This window comes from Lissotriton helveticus, chromosome 10 (assembly GCF_964261635.1).
Source record: "Lissotriton helveticus chromosome 10, aLisHel1.1, whole genome shotgun sequence".
NCBI classification, from domain to species: domain Eukaryota; kingdom Metazoa; phylum Chordata; class Amphibia; order Caudata; family Salamandridae; genus Lissotriton; species Lissotriton helveticus.
The window spans coordinates 1,094,019,354-1,094,036,262 of record NC_136071.1 but is presented as its reverse complement, the minus strand read 5'-3'; the positions used below and the strand labels follow the sequence as shown (position 1 = coordinate 1,094,036,262).

General features: G+C 49.6%; 1 protein-coding gene across 4 annotated transcripts in view; it reads left to right on the top strand.

Annotated features, from left to right (window-relative positions):
* PHKA1 (phosphorylase kinase regulatory subunit alpha 1) overlaps positions 1–16,909 on the top strand; it is a 1,063,236-nt gene that overhangs the window by 574,031 nt on the left and 472,296 nt on the right. For all 4 annotated transcript variants that reach the window (XM_078663812.1, XM_078663811.1, XM_078663813.1 and 1 more), the window contains one exon: positions 5,376–5,485. In XM_078663812.1, coding sequence (XP_078519938.1) covers positions 5,376–5,485 — 110 coding nt within the window. The remainder of the gene's footprint in view (positions 1–5,375; positions 5,486–16,909) is intronic.

The window sequence follows — 16,909 nt, the reverse complement described above, 5'->3', positions numbered from 1 at the left end:
GGCAATGCGCTCAAAGTTAGTGAAAGAAATGTCTGGGTCTTCGCCGGGTTGATACTTCTGGGGGACAGAGCTGGGCACATTAGGGTGGGCTTTGCTGCTGGCAATGGTGTCCGTCAAGCACTGGATAACAGCGTCCTGCACCACTTGATTCTGTGCAATCAGGCCAGCTTGAGCCTGAAGAGCCTCCTGCAAATGCTCCTGATCTTTCTTGGCCTCGCCGTTTGTTCTTCCACCACTAGCTGGAGATGCCGCTGTCCCTCAGCTAGTTGCTTTAACATGTCGTCCAAGCTAATGGTTTGAGACATGGTTTTGCCATGTGACGGGAAATGGTATGGCTCTCCCACTTCTGACACCACTTGTCATGTAAAAAGCAACGCTGGACACCCGATGTGAGGAGGACCCACCCCATGAGGAAGGGACTTTGCGGGGAGAGATGCACTTCTCTCTCCCTTTTTGTGTCCATTTGTGTTGTTCCCGACCGGTCTCAAACGTTTCAGCCGGTACCTCCCAGAGAACTCTTCTGCCCTCCCTGCCCTGTTATCTCCACAGGACACCTAGTCAGGCAGACAACCAACACTGCCCCAGTTACCACCCCACACACACCACCTTAGTAAACCCTCGACTGTACGGGTAACTTGCCTGCGACCGTGACCCTGTAAAGGGGTCACGGCCGCTTCTTCCTCAGTGCCTTCCCACAGGTCGACCTCCACTCACCCGGCTGGTCTTATTCCAGGGGCTGGCGTCTTTTCCTCCCGGCCGCCTGCTTTCGTGTCTTCTTCCTTCTCCATGGTCGTCACCTTTGTCTTCCCTGCCTCTTCCTCCTTGACGCTGCCTTAGCCCCTCTCCTCCTCGACGCTGCCTTTGCCTCTCTCCTCCTCCTGAACTCCCGCATCTTCTTCCGGGTCCTGGGTCCGCATCCCGATGGCCGGTAACGAGAACTCTGTGATGCCCCGGGGCCCCCAGGTGCCGCCCTGTCTGTGCTCCGTCACAGCAGGGTTCAGCCATGTCTCTTTGAGAAGAATGACATTTGGAGTGAGGCATGAGGTCATGTTCCAGATTTCTGTTGTGTGTTTGGCTAGCGATCGGGTGTTGAGTAGGATGCACTGGAGTTATACTGCGGCCTTGGTCTGCAAGGTGGATGCAGTAGTGTTTGTGGTGTCTCCGGCATTGTTGGTTGCTCCGGTGATGTAGGAGAAGAAGCAGCGCCGACAGGTGAAAGGTCCTACCTTTGATTGTGCCTATGCAATGCTGCAGTTGTTGCGGTGTCTGGGGTCCAAGGCTCTGAGCTCTGTGGTGGGGTATCTGTGGGTGGATGGAGGACCTTGGGTTCCTGGTGTTGGGCACTGTCCAGGAATGGACGGGCACAGGTGGGCGGCCCTTAGGTGTGCCAGTTGCACGTTCACTGCGTGGTCACGCTGTGACCTCCAATACCTGGGTACTGGGAAGTAGGCGGAGCTGGTGGGAGGGAAAAAAATCAGCAGAAAGCGAGTGGGCGGCAGGTAGAGCAGGAAGGAAATAAACTGAATCATAAGAGGCAAAGCAATCCCAAAACAAAACAAAATGAGGCAGCCGTTATAGAGGCATCAAGGGAAGCAGACCGCGGGAAGCTAGCGGGAGGAGCAAGATGCAAACAAACTCAATCACAGAACATGAGGCAACAATCACAAACAGCAAGGTGGCCGGACATGAGGACCTGCTTAATGGGGTTGCGCTGTGACCTCCATTAAGTAGCACTTGGGGGTGGGCGAAGCTTGTGGGAGGGAGAAAAATCACCAGGAAACAACTGGGTGGTGGGGGAGCACGAAGCAAATAAACTCATTCAAAAGAGGCACAGCATTCCCAAAGCAACATGAGGCGTCAAGGGGAACAGACATGAGGACCTGCTCAATGGTGTCACTGCAAGACTTCCGTTAAGTAGGTCCTGGGAGGTGGGCGGGGTCAGCGGGAGGGAGAAAAATTGTCAGGAAGAGAGCAGGTGGTGGGGAGAGCAGGAAGCAAATGAACTGAATCACAAGAGGCAAAGCAACCCCAAAACAAAATGAGGCAGCAATCAGAGGCAGTAAGGGGAGCAGACACAAGGACCTGCTCAATGGGGTAGCGTTGTGACCGCTATTAAATAGTTCCTGGGAGGTGTGCGGGGCCAGTGGGAGGGAGAAAAATCAGTGGAGGGAGCAGGAAGCAAAGAAACCAAATCACAAGAGGAAAAGCCATCCTAAATCAAAACAAAATGAGGCAGCAATCACAGACAGCAAGGGAAGTGGACATGAGAACCGGCGGAATTCAACGGTAGATAGGGCATCTGCAAGAACTAATGTAAGTAACTTTTTCTCCATTGCCATTGTTAGACTCCTGAGTGTTTGTTCTTCATACCCTGCATCATTTTCCTTTCAGAAACAAAACCATCTTCTCCCTCAACTTCTATTTTAGAATATGAGTCTAATGATCTCCGAGTGATTTCTCATTGTTTTCTCGTGAGCCTAAAGAAGGAGTAGTAGCGCTAGAGACTAGTGGAAAGCTCTCTTATCTTTTTCACATGCATCTTTATGAAGGGTGTGTTCAGTCTTACATTTCTACTAAGCAAACTCTGGCTTCTCCACTGTCCCCAAACCAGTAGTGTTTTTTGGCTATTTGTTTTCCTCTTCCCTCACTCTGAGCTGTAGTAGTAGTAATTTAAGCACTGAAATATTTTTTAGTTGTTAATCCAAGGTATTAATTGCAACAACAAAATGATGAATTGAATGCTTAAATTAATCTCAGCGACTGGCGATTGCTCGGGCCGCTTCAAGTCCATTTTACCCCACTTCGCCATGCTAGACAAATCAATACTCACCTTGCTGCTCATGGGAACAGTCCAGTCTGAACTCCAAGCGAGGCCCCCTCAAGAAGAGACCATAAGCAACCCCATACTGGTTTTGCCTTAGTTGCAGCTGATCAGTACCCTGTAGCTGTAGCTTGAGTCCTATAGCACAGTGAGCACTGGCCCCACTCCTGGGAATACCCGTAGCCGAAGGTCCTCAGTGCTTCAGTTGGTAAAGTCATCAGACCACTATCCAGTGTGGTACAGGCAATGTCCCCTTTTTCTAACTATGCACGGTTCCTTTGAACATCTTAACAACCAATGTGCTTTCAAGATGCCAGGGCCTCAAGTTAGTTTAGTCTTGAAATCAGAGGTTCTCTAAACACAGACTGGATTCAGAGAAGTACCGGTGTACATTTCCCACTCTCCAGCACCACAGGAAGACCCCATGACAGCTGTGTACGGGCTGTGAAGTGCAAACACATATTTATTGGATGTAGAGCACCAGCTCCATTTCCCAGAGGTCTTTTTGATGCCAGAAAAAATGACTAGTCCGGGAGATGCTAGCAGGGCAATCAACTACAGGCCCATCCATGCCTGTAAGTGGCCACCTTTCACCATGACGATTATCTTCAGTGCGTTACCATTTTATTATTTTAATAATTTGAGGTTGACAAGAAACCTGTGTGGTAAAGTCTGCAACTCCGTTTTACTGGGTTGAAAGTAGCTGATTTAAAAAATGACACCGCTTATGATACAGGAAGCATTTATTCAGTGTTACAGTATATTAAATGTTACATATTGAGAAAAGTTGGTCTTTTGTTAGCTGAATAAATTAAAGAAGATAGTAAGTCACACAAGAGTAGGAATATTTGCTCATACACCATCTTATAGCTAATAATAAGACCTGCATTGTTAAATGTAGAAATTGTTTTAAAAAGTAGCCTTGGATGTTGGGAGCTTCGTATTGTCGCAATGAAATTGAAAGGAACTACGAATGGATGTTTCTTTGGCTTTACTAACTTGAGAGAATATTCAGAAGATGTGATTTATAAACTGAGCTAACTAGAGAGATTGTAAGTGGTGATGGCCATCCGAGTGATAGTCAAAGAGAAACATGAATCTTGTTGCAAGTTTAAATGAAGAGATAAGGTTACTAATTTGACTAGGTTGCCATTGAAATTTAACGAGTGCTAGCCAGTGCAAGAGTTTACACACAAGTGTAGTGATAATTCGGAGCCGGGACTATCATGTGACTAAGAGTAAACCATGCTGATTTGATGCCTCTGAAGAAGAATGTCCAAGAAAATGAATGTTGAAATGTTGATCTTCAATAATGTCCTGTTGCAAGTGGCCCTTGGTGCCATGATGTTACAACCTTTGTCGCAGGGATTCTGCTCCTACACAGAACTGTGCATAGAGACTTGGAACCTCAGTGAATTATGGTGTGCCAAAACTCACCTTAGTAGCCAACATCCCCTACCAGACTAGCAATCAGTGTCTCATTGGTTCTTCCATACCCCCAATGATTAGGCAACCCAAAACATGAACTTAAAATACCTCAGGTAACGTGGAACACACAAACGCTCTTTTGTTATATTATCATACCAGTCCAAAACGAGGAGTAAATGAAGACACGTGCATGTTTGAAATATTTATTTCTAATGCCGTGTTCTCAGGCGTAGTATCTTAGCTAATACAAGCAAACATATTATAAGCAACAAGGTTATCAGCATAGTTACTATTCCATAAAATACAAAGGGTGAAAGCATGTTAAAATGCGAAAGGGAAGATGTCTAAATAGCACCTCAGTCTCACCCTCCCTTGCTAGTATATTATATCATATCTATAGAAGGTCTCTTTGGGTTTTAGAAGGACGGCCCCATACCTCTGGTCCTAGTAGAAAGGTATCACATCATCTTCTACACCAGCTCTCTGCATGTGAATGTTCTTCAAGGGTGTTTGCATGCTCTGCGCAGTGCATTATTAAACGCGCCAAAATCAGAGTTGGCCACAGCTGCATATGCGTTATGTCTAGGACGTGCGCTGATCAGACCGAACAACAGCCACTGTGTTGAAATAACCTTGAAGGCCGCGGCACTCAATGTTCAGACATAGCTTACCAAGCAAAGCTGATACAATAGGAAAACATATTATTCTCGTGTGAAGCCAAATATTCCACTAGACTCTAAACATTTATAATAATATGTGCCGTGTGCAAAAGCAACAGAAAGGAAAATGGCGTTTAAACTTCTAATAAGCTCATGCTAAATTAACACAGTGTAAGGGCAAAGCCCATCTCCATGACACCTTATAGCTCTGAAAATAAAAAGTGATTATTGACATGCATCACAGCAGTGTTCACAGGCTTCAAAAGAATGAAAGGTCAAATGATCTCCAATGGGATATGAGCTTATGAATTTTGAAATACACAAAGATCTTTATTTAATACACTGAGGCACCAGATTGACTTCCTAGATTGTTTCTCCAAATAAATAATCAGCCTGTGTCCTCCTTGTATAGTTTCAACGTGCAAAATGTGTCCTCACTGTTTTTTAACTTCTAACATCTCTCACAGGGCGAAACAAGAGAATGAACCTAACTGGGCGGCCTTACAGACATATGGGAGTCCTTGGAACCTCGAAACTATATGACATCCGGAGGAATATCTTTGCATTTACTCCTCAGGTAAGGAAAGGTTGAGCACTTTGAGGTTACTATGTATGCCATAATTAGCAACAGTCTTGCAAGAGGTGGTCTGAGACAATCATGTAACTTACCTTCTTTTTAAAATATTTTTGTAAATAATTTTCATTTTTTTCTGTAACACAGTTGTAAATATTCTTTTCCATAACATAGTATTTGTCCTCTACAGTTCCCTATCCAAAATGTAATTACACACAAGCAATTATGAATCTGCGTCATACACTTACGGAGGTGGATTGGATAAGGAAAGAAGCGAGGAAATGGTGGTGGAATATAGTGGGAGAACTGTGCAGAGAGCAGGAGGTTCCTCTCGACCTATGGGCCTGAAGGCGTGACAATGTCCCGATACTCTTTTTTGTCATCCGTCCCAGTCTATCATCTAGCCGCCCCAAATCTTGAATTTGTCGGACAGCCTTGAGCCTCATAAACCACCCTTTCCATTGCCATATATAGGTCCATACCAATCTGCCATCGCCTGTATCATTGGGAGTATCACACTTCAAGAAGAGTGGAGAGCAATTGCGTCCCCATTAACAGTTGCACAGCAACACCCTTCAGTATTTAATAGGCCCAGGTGAAGGAGATTCCTTTGGCTCCGGCCTCAGCGCAACTGCCTCCTGGTGGACCCTGGTCCGGACCGTCGTCGGTCTCGCCACCACAGCGACCTACCCCGGCACTGCTTCTGACGCCGAGGTCTCTGGCACCCGCCGGTGGTGCCTCCCTCATCCTCATTCCATACGATACGGAGCCAGTCTGGTGTCCTTCAGCTTCCGACAGTGACGGTCAAAACGAATGTCTTGACATAGGTCCTGCAGCCTGGTGTCTCCTCATCGGAACCCTGGCTGGCTTTTAATGAGGCCTTAACGGACGCTCGAATACCTGATCCAAACCCAGCACTGGGGCTCCTGGGAATACGATTGCCCGCCGCCATCGCCCAGCACCGGCGACCCAGTTTTCCTCACTGCCCAACCCCCAGAGCTTGGTGGTCCAGGCTTCCACTTCCTATAGTGCGTTCCCTTCCGCCCCTCCAAACAGTGAATCTAAATGGTTGGAGACCTTTGGGAAGAAAATGTTCTCTTCCGTCAGCCTTGCATTGCGGTCGGGGAAAACTGCATGCCTTTTGGGCCGTTACTCTCAGTCTTTATGGGATATGGTTGCGCAGGTGCTGCCTAGGGTCTCAGAGGAGGTCTGGATCCTGCTCCTCAAGCAATATCTGACGGGAGAGATGCAGGAAAGTTCACCATTCGCTGTGGCTTGGACACAACGGACTCACTGGGTAGAGCGATTTCTTTGACGGTGGCCACACCTGGCTGAGGACGTCTGGCTTTTCGGGGGATGTCCAGGCAAACCTCATGGACATGCCTTTTGATGACTCACATCTCTTCGGCTGATGCAGCGTTTGAGCGCTTCAAGGATTTGCGGGCTACAGCCAAATCCTTCGGCCTCAGTGCTACACCCCATCCTGCGTCTGCTTTGACTCCGTTCATGGCTATGGAAGGGGCGCACCAACCCTATTCCAGCCAGCGGGTTCCGCAAGTTCAGCAACTTCTGCTGGGCCATGTCTGCTGTTCATCCAGTCCTCGAGGATCGGGAAGCCAGAAGTCAAGCCAAGCCGCCATCCCCTCTTCCACCGCAAAACCTTCCTAGTCCGATCCTTCGGGGTCACAAGTGTCCAGTGGGTGGCAGTCTACGCCATCACCTCCACCACTGGTGCGACAATACCTAGGACAGGTGGGTGTTGCAGATAGTCCGAAGGGGATACTCCCTGCCCTTCGAGACTACCCCTCTCTCTATGCCTCCAACTCACAATCAGCTGATGGAGGATCATCTGCTAATCTGCAACGAAGAGAAGGCTCTCTTTGCCAAAGAGCTATTGAGCTATGGAGAGGGTACCCAGCCCAGAAATAGGCTGGCTGTCTGTTGCTATTCCTGCTATTTCCTGGTTCTAAAGAAGGACGGAGGTCTCCATCCTATCCTCAACTACTTCCTCAAGAAGGAGAAATTTGAGATGCTTACTTTGGCTCAGGTACTCTCTGCCCTAGACCTGAGATATTGAATGGTAGCGTTGGACTTGCAGGAAGCCTATTTTCACATTCCTGTCCTGCCGGCCAATCGTCGCTACCTGTGGTTTACAGTGGGCCAGGAGCACTTTCAGTTTGCTCTGCTCCCCTTTGGCCTCACCAGTGCTCAAATGGTATTCACCAATGTGATTGCGGTGGTCACAGCTCATCTGCGGAGATCAGGGGTTCCATTATTCCCCTAGCTCGACTACTGGTTGTTGAAGGCTGGCTTGTCCCATGCAGTCGTCACTCATCTCCAGACTAAGGCAAACCTCTTGCATTCAATGGGGTTCACTATCAGTGTGCTGCAGTCACACCTGACTCCCTCTCAGACGCTCCCCTTCATCAGAGCAGTTCTCATCCAGGGGATACTCATCAAAGTCATAAACTATGAATAATCCCCACCTATGTGCGGGATCCCGGAGCATATAGAAAATACATATAAATATATATGTATATATATATATGTGAAAACATATATTTGCAGCCCAACACATTTCACAACTGGCAAAACTGCCGCAAAATTACATGAATTAGCATACACACAATAGTACTCTCCCAACCCCTAAGGAAGAGAGAGAGAGCAGTAAACATTTGCATACAACAATGCTTTATTGCCATAGGAAAAACCTGTAATTGCAGGCATTTGCCAGTAGGCTGCAGTTGAGTATAAAGAAACAAAGAAAACTGACACCTTGCCTTTAAGGCATTAGAGTAGGGGTACCGTGCCTTTAAGACCTGAAGGCGATCCCCTGCTCCCATGGTGCACCACAGGTGGCAGTTGGGTCAGTTCTTTTTGGAGGTGAATAACACCGGAGTAGATCCACAGTAACATCTCATAACTTTATAAACATGTTCGTCCGGGGAGGTGGGCGGGAGTTTATGACTTTGATGAGTATACCCCTGGATGAGAACTAGGATTACAGGTAAGTAACTACTCCTTCTCACCCAGGGGATACTCATCAATAGTTATAATCTATGAATAGATTAGCAAGCTCATACCCAAAATCTTGCGGACGAGCAAAAAAGTATACATAGAGACATTGAAAAATTGTACATTTCACATACAACTTATGCAAAGAGGCCTGTCCCACTTGGGCATCGGCCTGTGTATCTGAGTCTAGGCAAAAATGGCGGGTAAAGGTATGCACAGACCGCCATGTAGCCGCCTTGCAAATTTCAGAGATTGGGACATTACGAAGGAGAGCAGTAGTAGAAGCTTTCCCTCTTGTAGAATGCACATGATGTCTACCCTGTAAAGCTTTGTTAGCTAGTTGATAAGACAGAGCTATACAGGAGACAATCCAGCGAGAAATTGATCTTTTTGAGGCTGACAGACCGGTATTAGTGGTTCCATAGTTAACAAAAAGCCGGTCAGATTTCCTAAGTGGAAGGATTTTAGCCAGGTAAAACTTCAGAACCCTCCGGAGGTCTAGAGAGTGTAAAGACCTCTCTGGGGCAGTGGTAGGTTGAGGAAAAAAGGTAGGTAGGGTGATAGACTGGTTGATATGAAAGTCTGAGACTACCTTAGGCAGAAAACCTGGGCGTGTCCTCAGTACCACCCTGTTGGCGTGAAAAACTGTGTACGGTTCCTTACAACACAGGGCCTGGATGTCACTAACCCTACGGGCAGAGGCAATTGCCACTAAAAAGGCGGCTTTCCAGGTCAAGTGCTGCAAAGAAGCCTTGCGTATAGGCTCGAAAGGAGCACCCATCAGTGTAGTAAGTACGATGTTAAGCTCCCAGGGAGGAGAGGGGGACCTCACTGGTGGAAACACTTTCTTAAGCCCCTCTAAGAAATCTTTAACCACAGGCATAAGGAAGAATGATGTCCGAGAAGGTGACTTCCTATAGGCCGTGATCGCCGCTAAGTGAACCCTGATGGAGAGGTTCTTGAGGCCTGACCTTGCTAAATGCAACAGATAGGGTAGAATCACCTGCTCCTGACCGTGGATAGGGTCAAGAGAGTTGTCAAGACACCATATGAAAAACCGCTTCCGGATGCATTGTCCTAAAGGCAGGTTGTTGACCAAGATTAGCGCATGCTCAGATAGACAGGCCTTACGAGACTCTAGACAATGACATGGGAAGTCATTAGGTTGATCGTACGAAACTCTGCCTGACGCTGCATATGGTTTTGGGTTCTCACATATACGGGCTGCTGCCACATACCAATCCCTTTAAAATGTTGGTTATATAACATCTTAGACGAGGGAAGGAGGATATAGGTTTGTGAAACTGAACTGTTTTTCTTATGCGACAGGTGTTAAAACGTAACTGTCAAGAACCCCGAAGTTCTCATTTTCGTTCATGTTCACTGCATTTTTATCGAGATGTCATTGATGTGATCATTAAGAACAAATGCCAATAAAATATGTTAAAAAAAATGAAAAACCGCTTCCACTTGAAAGCATAAGACTTCCTAGTAGATGGTGTAACTAATCCTTCTGGACACGGTGCAATTTCGGGCTTATCATCCCAAGTGACAAGTCCAGGATATTCGGGCAGGTATACCGATATTTCTGCCTCTATCCTGGATTTCGGTGGGAATGACTCTGAGGCTCTTGGGCCTCATGGCCTTTTGCAACCTTCTTGTGGACCATGCCAGACGGCACATGCGGGCTCTGCAATGGGATCTGAAGTTCCAATGGGCGCAGCATCGGGGAAATCTCACCAACCTGGTCCAGATCTCAGAGGGCACTGCGAAAGACCTAAAATGGTGGCTAGCAAACCGAGTTTTGGGTCAGGGGCAGACCCCTCTCCCATCGCCATCCAGACCTCACAGTTATCTGGTCACCGGCTGAGGCCCAAATCCATATAAACCTGTTGGAGCTTTAGGTGATCCGGCTGACGCTAAAAGCCTTCCATCAGGGGGAGGTTAGCTCAAGTGTTCGCAAACAACACGACCGCAATGTGGCACTTCAATAAGCAAGGCTGGGTGGGGTCGTGGACCTTGTGTCAAGAAGCTTTGCCTCTCTGGACTTGGCTGAAACAGCAGGGCTTTACCCTGGTGGTTCAGCATCTGGCTGGTCTCTGAACGTCAGAGCGGATGAACTCAGCTGAAGGTGCCTAGCGGATCATGAGTGTGAGAAAGTGCCATCTTTCTTGCATTGGTATGCCCCCACTTTTTTCTGAACTCCTGATGTGCTTTGACTGAGTGTGCCTTTTGTTCCTGCCAACCAGGTACCCAGGGCCTGTGTTCCTTCCCTAAAACTAAGTTGCAACTAAAACCTAATTGGCGTCTCTGGCCACCTGTCAGCCCCTAGTAAATGGTAACCTAGGTACCCAGGGCATGGTGACCAGAGAAGATCCGTGAGGGCTGCAGCACGTATTGTGCCACTCTCAGGGGCCCTGTACCCTGACACCCTCACACTGCCTTTGCAGGCTGAGTGTCTGAGTAAAGAACCAAACAAAGAGTCGACATGGCACACATCCATGTGTGCCATGCCCACAGAACCCACTGCCCTGGCATACCTCAGTCACCCCTCTAGCTGGGTGCCCTATACCAGAGGTGTGGGCACAGGTGCATGAGCCCTGTGCCCCTACAGTACCCAGGGCCATTCCTGGGCACTATAAGTGCAGTGATGCTATTGAGAGTATATTTTTCTGGGAGGTTGTCATTACGAACTTCACAGCACCATAATGGCTACACTAAGACTGACAAGTTTGGTACCAAACTTCTCAGCACATTAAACCCGCACTGATGCCAGTGTGGGATTTAATGTAAAATACACCAGAGGGCATCTTAGAGATGCCCCCTGAAAACCTAACCTACAATCCACGTCTGGGCTGAGTGGCTGCAGAGGCTGCCACACAGCAGACATGTTGCTGGACCCCTGGGAAGGAGAGCCCCGCTCTCCTGGGCCTGCAACCATGCACATCCTGGGCGAGGTGCTAGGTCTCCTCCCCCAGGATGGACAGGGGGAAGCTTCAAAGGCATGCCGCCTCAGTGAGCTTTCCCAGGTCATTTGCTGTACCCAGCAACCAGCCCCCACCAGTTCTAACCCCCACTCTGGCGGGAAGACTGGCGGGAAAAACTACGTCAGGAAGAGGGGTGTGCCAACCTTTGCCAACTCCACCCCTCAGGTGGAGGAGGCGAGGTGAAGCACAACCCCGGGCTCCGGCCATCTTGTAGATGGGGAGCCCTGCCCAATCCCAGCTAGGCTCCTGCCCCCCTCCCACAGGAGAGGAGCAGGCTAGGGGGTGTACTCACCCCAGGACAGGGACCCATTGGTCCCTGTCCTTGCCCTACCTGTAATGCCCCTAAACCTAGTATTTAGGGGCTCCCTGAACTTTCCTTCCTCAGATTCCGATACCAAAAAGAAGAAAGAAGATCAAGAAGAAGACCCGCCGCGCAGCTGCTAACAGGACAACAACAACTGACTTGGCCCCAGCCCTACCGGCCTGTTGATCCTGGAACCTGCTCCTGCCTAAACCCGGCGACTCACGCGGACAGCAACCTTGGGACATCCAGAGGACCTGCCTGCCTTGACCCTCTTGAAGATTGGAACTCCCATCAGCAGTGGCTCTACTGCAACAACCCACCTGGTGCCAGCCAGGAAGCTCCGGACCAGCGCACTCTGCACCAGCCGAGCCCGGGCCGGGCCCACCCGAACCAAGACCACGAGGACGTCCCCCTGGCGACTGGGACCCCAAGTCCAGTGCCCAAAGACCCTCTTCGACGAACAAGACGACGCCTGCAGACTCAGAACCGGGGGCCACCCCAACCGCGACCAGCTGAGGGTAAGCTTTTCGTCACCCAAAGACACCCCTGAACCCGGCGCCCTGCAGCCCCCTGTGCCTCCCTTTGGGGTACCTATCTGTGCTCCAAGATCCCAACTTAACTCTCGGAGTGCCGGTCGCCCCTGGAGAGTCTCCGTCCCCAAGCCTGCAGCCTTTGTTCCCCTTTGACCTTTCCCATTGGATAACATTGAGCGCCCGACGGCTCAAAAGCACCCTGCACCCAGCCCCCCGAGCGCCGCTGGCTGTGCCATTTGTCCTATCCTACTTCCCCCCTTGCCCTGGGCAAGTGACCAGGAGCTCGGCTCCCATAACCGCGTGGCCTGCTAGCCAGCAGCCACCAACCGGAGGCCCACTTTCCCCCATTGGATATCATTGGGCCTACCTTCCTCTGCACCCAGCCGCCCCTGTGCCACTGGGGGTGAACTAACTGTACTTACCTGACCCTGGGGGACCCCTGAGTCTATGCCCAGAACCTTAACTTCACCAGCCAAGTACTCACCTGGAAACCGGTAATTCACTTGCCTGCCATTGGATAACATTGACCAATTTTGACTCAAAAACTTTCTAAGTGTGGAGTTTTGAAAACTGAAATTATTCACATAAAATCAGCCAAAGTCCGAATTCCGAAGTACTCACCTGTGATCAGGGGAGAAGCCAGTACTGTACCTTTCAGCCCAGTACTGAACCACAAAAGTAATCCCTAGCGGGTTTACTAGTAACCTGTATTTTCTCCATAGGAACCCATTGTCTGCTTTTCTGTGAAATTTCTTCTGTCTACTTTTGAAAACTTGAAATATTCTTTAAAAATCACACGAGATGCTGAAACGCAATTACCTACCTGTTTTGAGTTAGGACTCCAGTGCTGGCCCTAGGAGACCAGTGCTGGATTACAAAAGTAACGCGATCGTACTGTACCTGCAACCTGAATTTTCTCCCATTGAATAACATTGTCAGATTTACATTGAAAATTTCTAAGTGTGAACTTTTAAAACCGCTTTATATTCATGAAAATTCACTACAGTAACTAAAACGTTTTGGCTAATCTGGTTTCAGCTTAGATCCCAGGACTGAATCTAGGGTCTAGTCCTGGAACTACCTAAGTAATCTATAAAGTAATCAACTGTAACTACATGTGGAAAACCCATTGAGCTCAATGCTATAGTGTGTTTTAAGATTGTGTTGCTCACTGTCAATACTGTATTTATTGTGTGCCCAAACTATATTGCTCCTTTGCAAAGTAATTACATGAGAATACCCATATAGAGAAAAGTAAATTTTTACAACTGTTGGATCTAAAAATAAAACAACTATATCTGTGGATATAAAAACAATTGGCTTGGAGTTCAGTCCTTCAGTGTGTGAAACCTTTTGCTGACTGAGTGTGTACAACAAATGCTTTACACTGTCCTCTGGTACTGCCTTACTGCTCGACCAAGCTACCACTTTGGAGAGTAAAGTCAGTTCTGATTTTAACCTCTGTTATACCTCTGGGGTTGGTGGACTCTATACACACTGTTCTTCATTCTAGTCTAGTATATATAGAGCCACTTTCTCACAATGAGTGGCAACTTCCTCCTGAGGTGGTGCAAGGACTCTTTCAGAGGTGGGCAGAGCCTTGGTTAGATCTGTTTTCCTCCATAGAGAACGCATAATGTCAGCAGTTTTGCACGCTGGAGTTTCCAAGGCGGTTCTCGCTCTGCGACGCTTTTCATCACGACTGGAGCTCCGGCCTCCTGTATGCCTTTCCACCCATATAACTCCTACCCAGAGTGCTCAAGAAGATTAGGAACGGCCAGGCGCTAGTCATTCTTGTGGCTCCAGACTGGGCATGGATAGTCTGATATCCCGAGCTTCTGGCAATGAGGATCACCTCCGATCAGGCTGCCCCTCCGGGAAGATCTCCTGTCGCAGCAGGAGAGGAGGGTTCTCCACCTGAACCTGTCCACTCTCTGCCTCCTTGCGTGGAGATTGAGCGGCGACAGTTGACAGCTTTTGACCTCCCTCCTGAAGTCTGTGAGGTTATTCTGGCAGCCAAGCGTCCCTCCACGAAGTTGTTATACGCCTGCCAATGGTCCACATTTTGTAAATATTGTACATAGCACCCTCTATCTGCTTCTTTATCTGATAACCTTCTGTTTATACTTTCCTTGCCCCAGCAGGACTCTGGCTGGGAACCTTGAAGGACTATCTTTCAACCATTTCCTCTTTTCTTCGACTGCTTGGTCAGCCTTCTCTTTTCAGATCCCCTCTGAGGCAGAGATTCTTGAAGGGGTTAACCGACTTGCCCCCCACCACCTCACCCTTTATAATGGCACAGTGGGACCTTAATTTGGTTCTCACCTTTCTGTTGTGTGCACCATTTGAGCTGCTGCATAACTGCCCTCTATGGCTGCTCACCATCTAAACAGCCTTCTTAGTGGCAATAACCTTTCCCAGGAGGGTGAGCGAACTGCAGGCACTGTCATCACAGCCTCCTTACCTGATGGTCTTTTTGGATAAAGTGGTGCTCTGCACCAGAGCATCTTTTCTACCTATGGTGGTAACACCCTTTCATATGGTGCAGTCGGTTACTCTACCCACTTTCTATGCATCTCCGCACCCTTCCAAGGAAGAGCAGTGTCTCCATCTTCTGGACCCAAAAAGAGCATTATTGCTCTACCTCGATTAGAACCAAAGAGTTTGGGGTGGATGACCAACTTTTTATAAGATACGTGGGTGCAAAGAAAGGGCGTGCTGTCCAAAAGAGGACTATATCCTGCTGGGTTATCCTCTGTATCAAAATCTGTTACGCCTTAGCGAAGAAGGATCCTCCTGAAGTCGGGGGCGCTAGGTGGCGCACTGGTGAATGGAAGCCTCCTTGTAAGGCTCCCACATCCTGACGACCGATATCCTTAAATTGATCCTTTTATCGGCGTCCAATCAGGCTGAAACTGCCCTCGCCTGCTCAGAGACATCAGCGGAGGCTCCGGTGCAAGTTTGGAGCGGATCGGACACTGCATGCCGCCGGTAGAGCCGTCTTGACGTGCGGCGGGAATTACTGCCGGAGGCACCAGCGCACTCGGACGGCTTGCCTGGCGACGCGAGGCCGGGGCTCTGTGGGCGCCAACCAGGCCCTGAAAGGCGCGAAAACGCCGGAGGACCGCGGAGGCTCGGCGGGGGAGAGCGGCGGACCCGGTTTTCCGTTCGCGGAGGCGCGCTGCCGGTAGAGCAGGTAACGTCCTGTCCCTCTTGCTCCCAGGAGGCGGCTGCAGACTCTCTGCCTGTTTCTGCGGACCCCAGCGCGGCGCGTCTGTGGAGCGCGACTCTCGCCCCTGCCATCTCCCCCCCAGGGCTGCCGGCTAGGTCTAGGTGGATATCCTGCTACCGCCGGGCCCTCTGGAGCCCCGACCTTCTCGACTCTTGCTGCGAGGCCACCCCCGCTGGGCGTCTGCACCGCATGTGACTGCCCTCTCCCAGAACCATCACCGCCGGCGGACATCACCACCGCTTCGGCCATTGCGCCACTTCCTTGTCCTGCGTGGGAACATTGGGGTGCGAGGACTGCTGGCTGGGGTCCGGGGCTGGAACATCCTGCTACGCCATAAACCCCCCCCGCCCTGGCATTGTAAAGAACTTACGCGCACCTCACGGATTGCTCTGAGAGTGCTGACTTTCACCCTCTACAACGTGTGTGCTTGGGGCATGCTTGGTCGTGGCACATAGTGGCGGTGCTACTCTCACACTCCCTGACACTCTGGGCCCGCACCTCCAAACAACTGCTTATTACTCCTGCCTGGCACGTACTCCTGCACGACTTCCACCTGTCCTGCGACGGCTAACTTATTTTATTGTTGTGTCCGGCTCCTGAGTGTCGCACAGAGGGACGGGTGCACCGTTGTGCTCCCAGAAGACTGCTGAATTTTACGCCTGGGGAGCGTGTTGTGTCCTAGAACAACGACCATCGCCAACATATATCTGCTGCCTGTGGTCCCCTCTTCCTTACCACGTGCGCAGGTGTTGCAGCATATCGGAGGGCGGCTGGTGAGGAGGGGCTACACGACCTGATCTGCCGACCAGTGGGATTGTCTAGACGGTGCGACTTTTGCTGTCATCCGACTCACGGATTCCCCTGCCCTTGCTGAGCTGCTAGGATGGGACGACCTGACACGCGGCAACCGAAGCTTACGTTTGATGCAGCCAAAAAACCGAATCGCAACAGCCCGGACTCTCAGAAACAAATGGAGGCCAACAATCCCTCTGATAACCAGGCGACCACCTCCACGGATACCCAAGAACTTCTTCGTGAAATGCGCCAGGGCTTCGCGACCATCGCGGACAAGGTGGACAGGATGTCGTCTCGTATGGATGCTGTAGTCCACAAATTGGAGGTCCATGAGGGGAGGCTGACGGAAGTGGAACAACGAGTGTCAGACGTCGAGGACACCTCCGGGCAACATACGACACGTCTAGCTCGAATGGATAACTTATTGCGCACCATAGCGGCTAAGAACGAGGACTTAGAAGCGAGAAGCCGGCGTAATAATATACGCGTCGTTGGAATTCCGGAATCCACCAATGTGGGTAGAATGGAGGAATATGTGGAGCACCTGTTGAGGACAGCAGT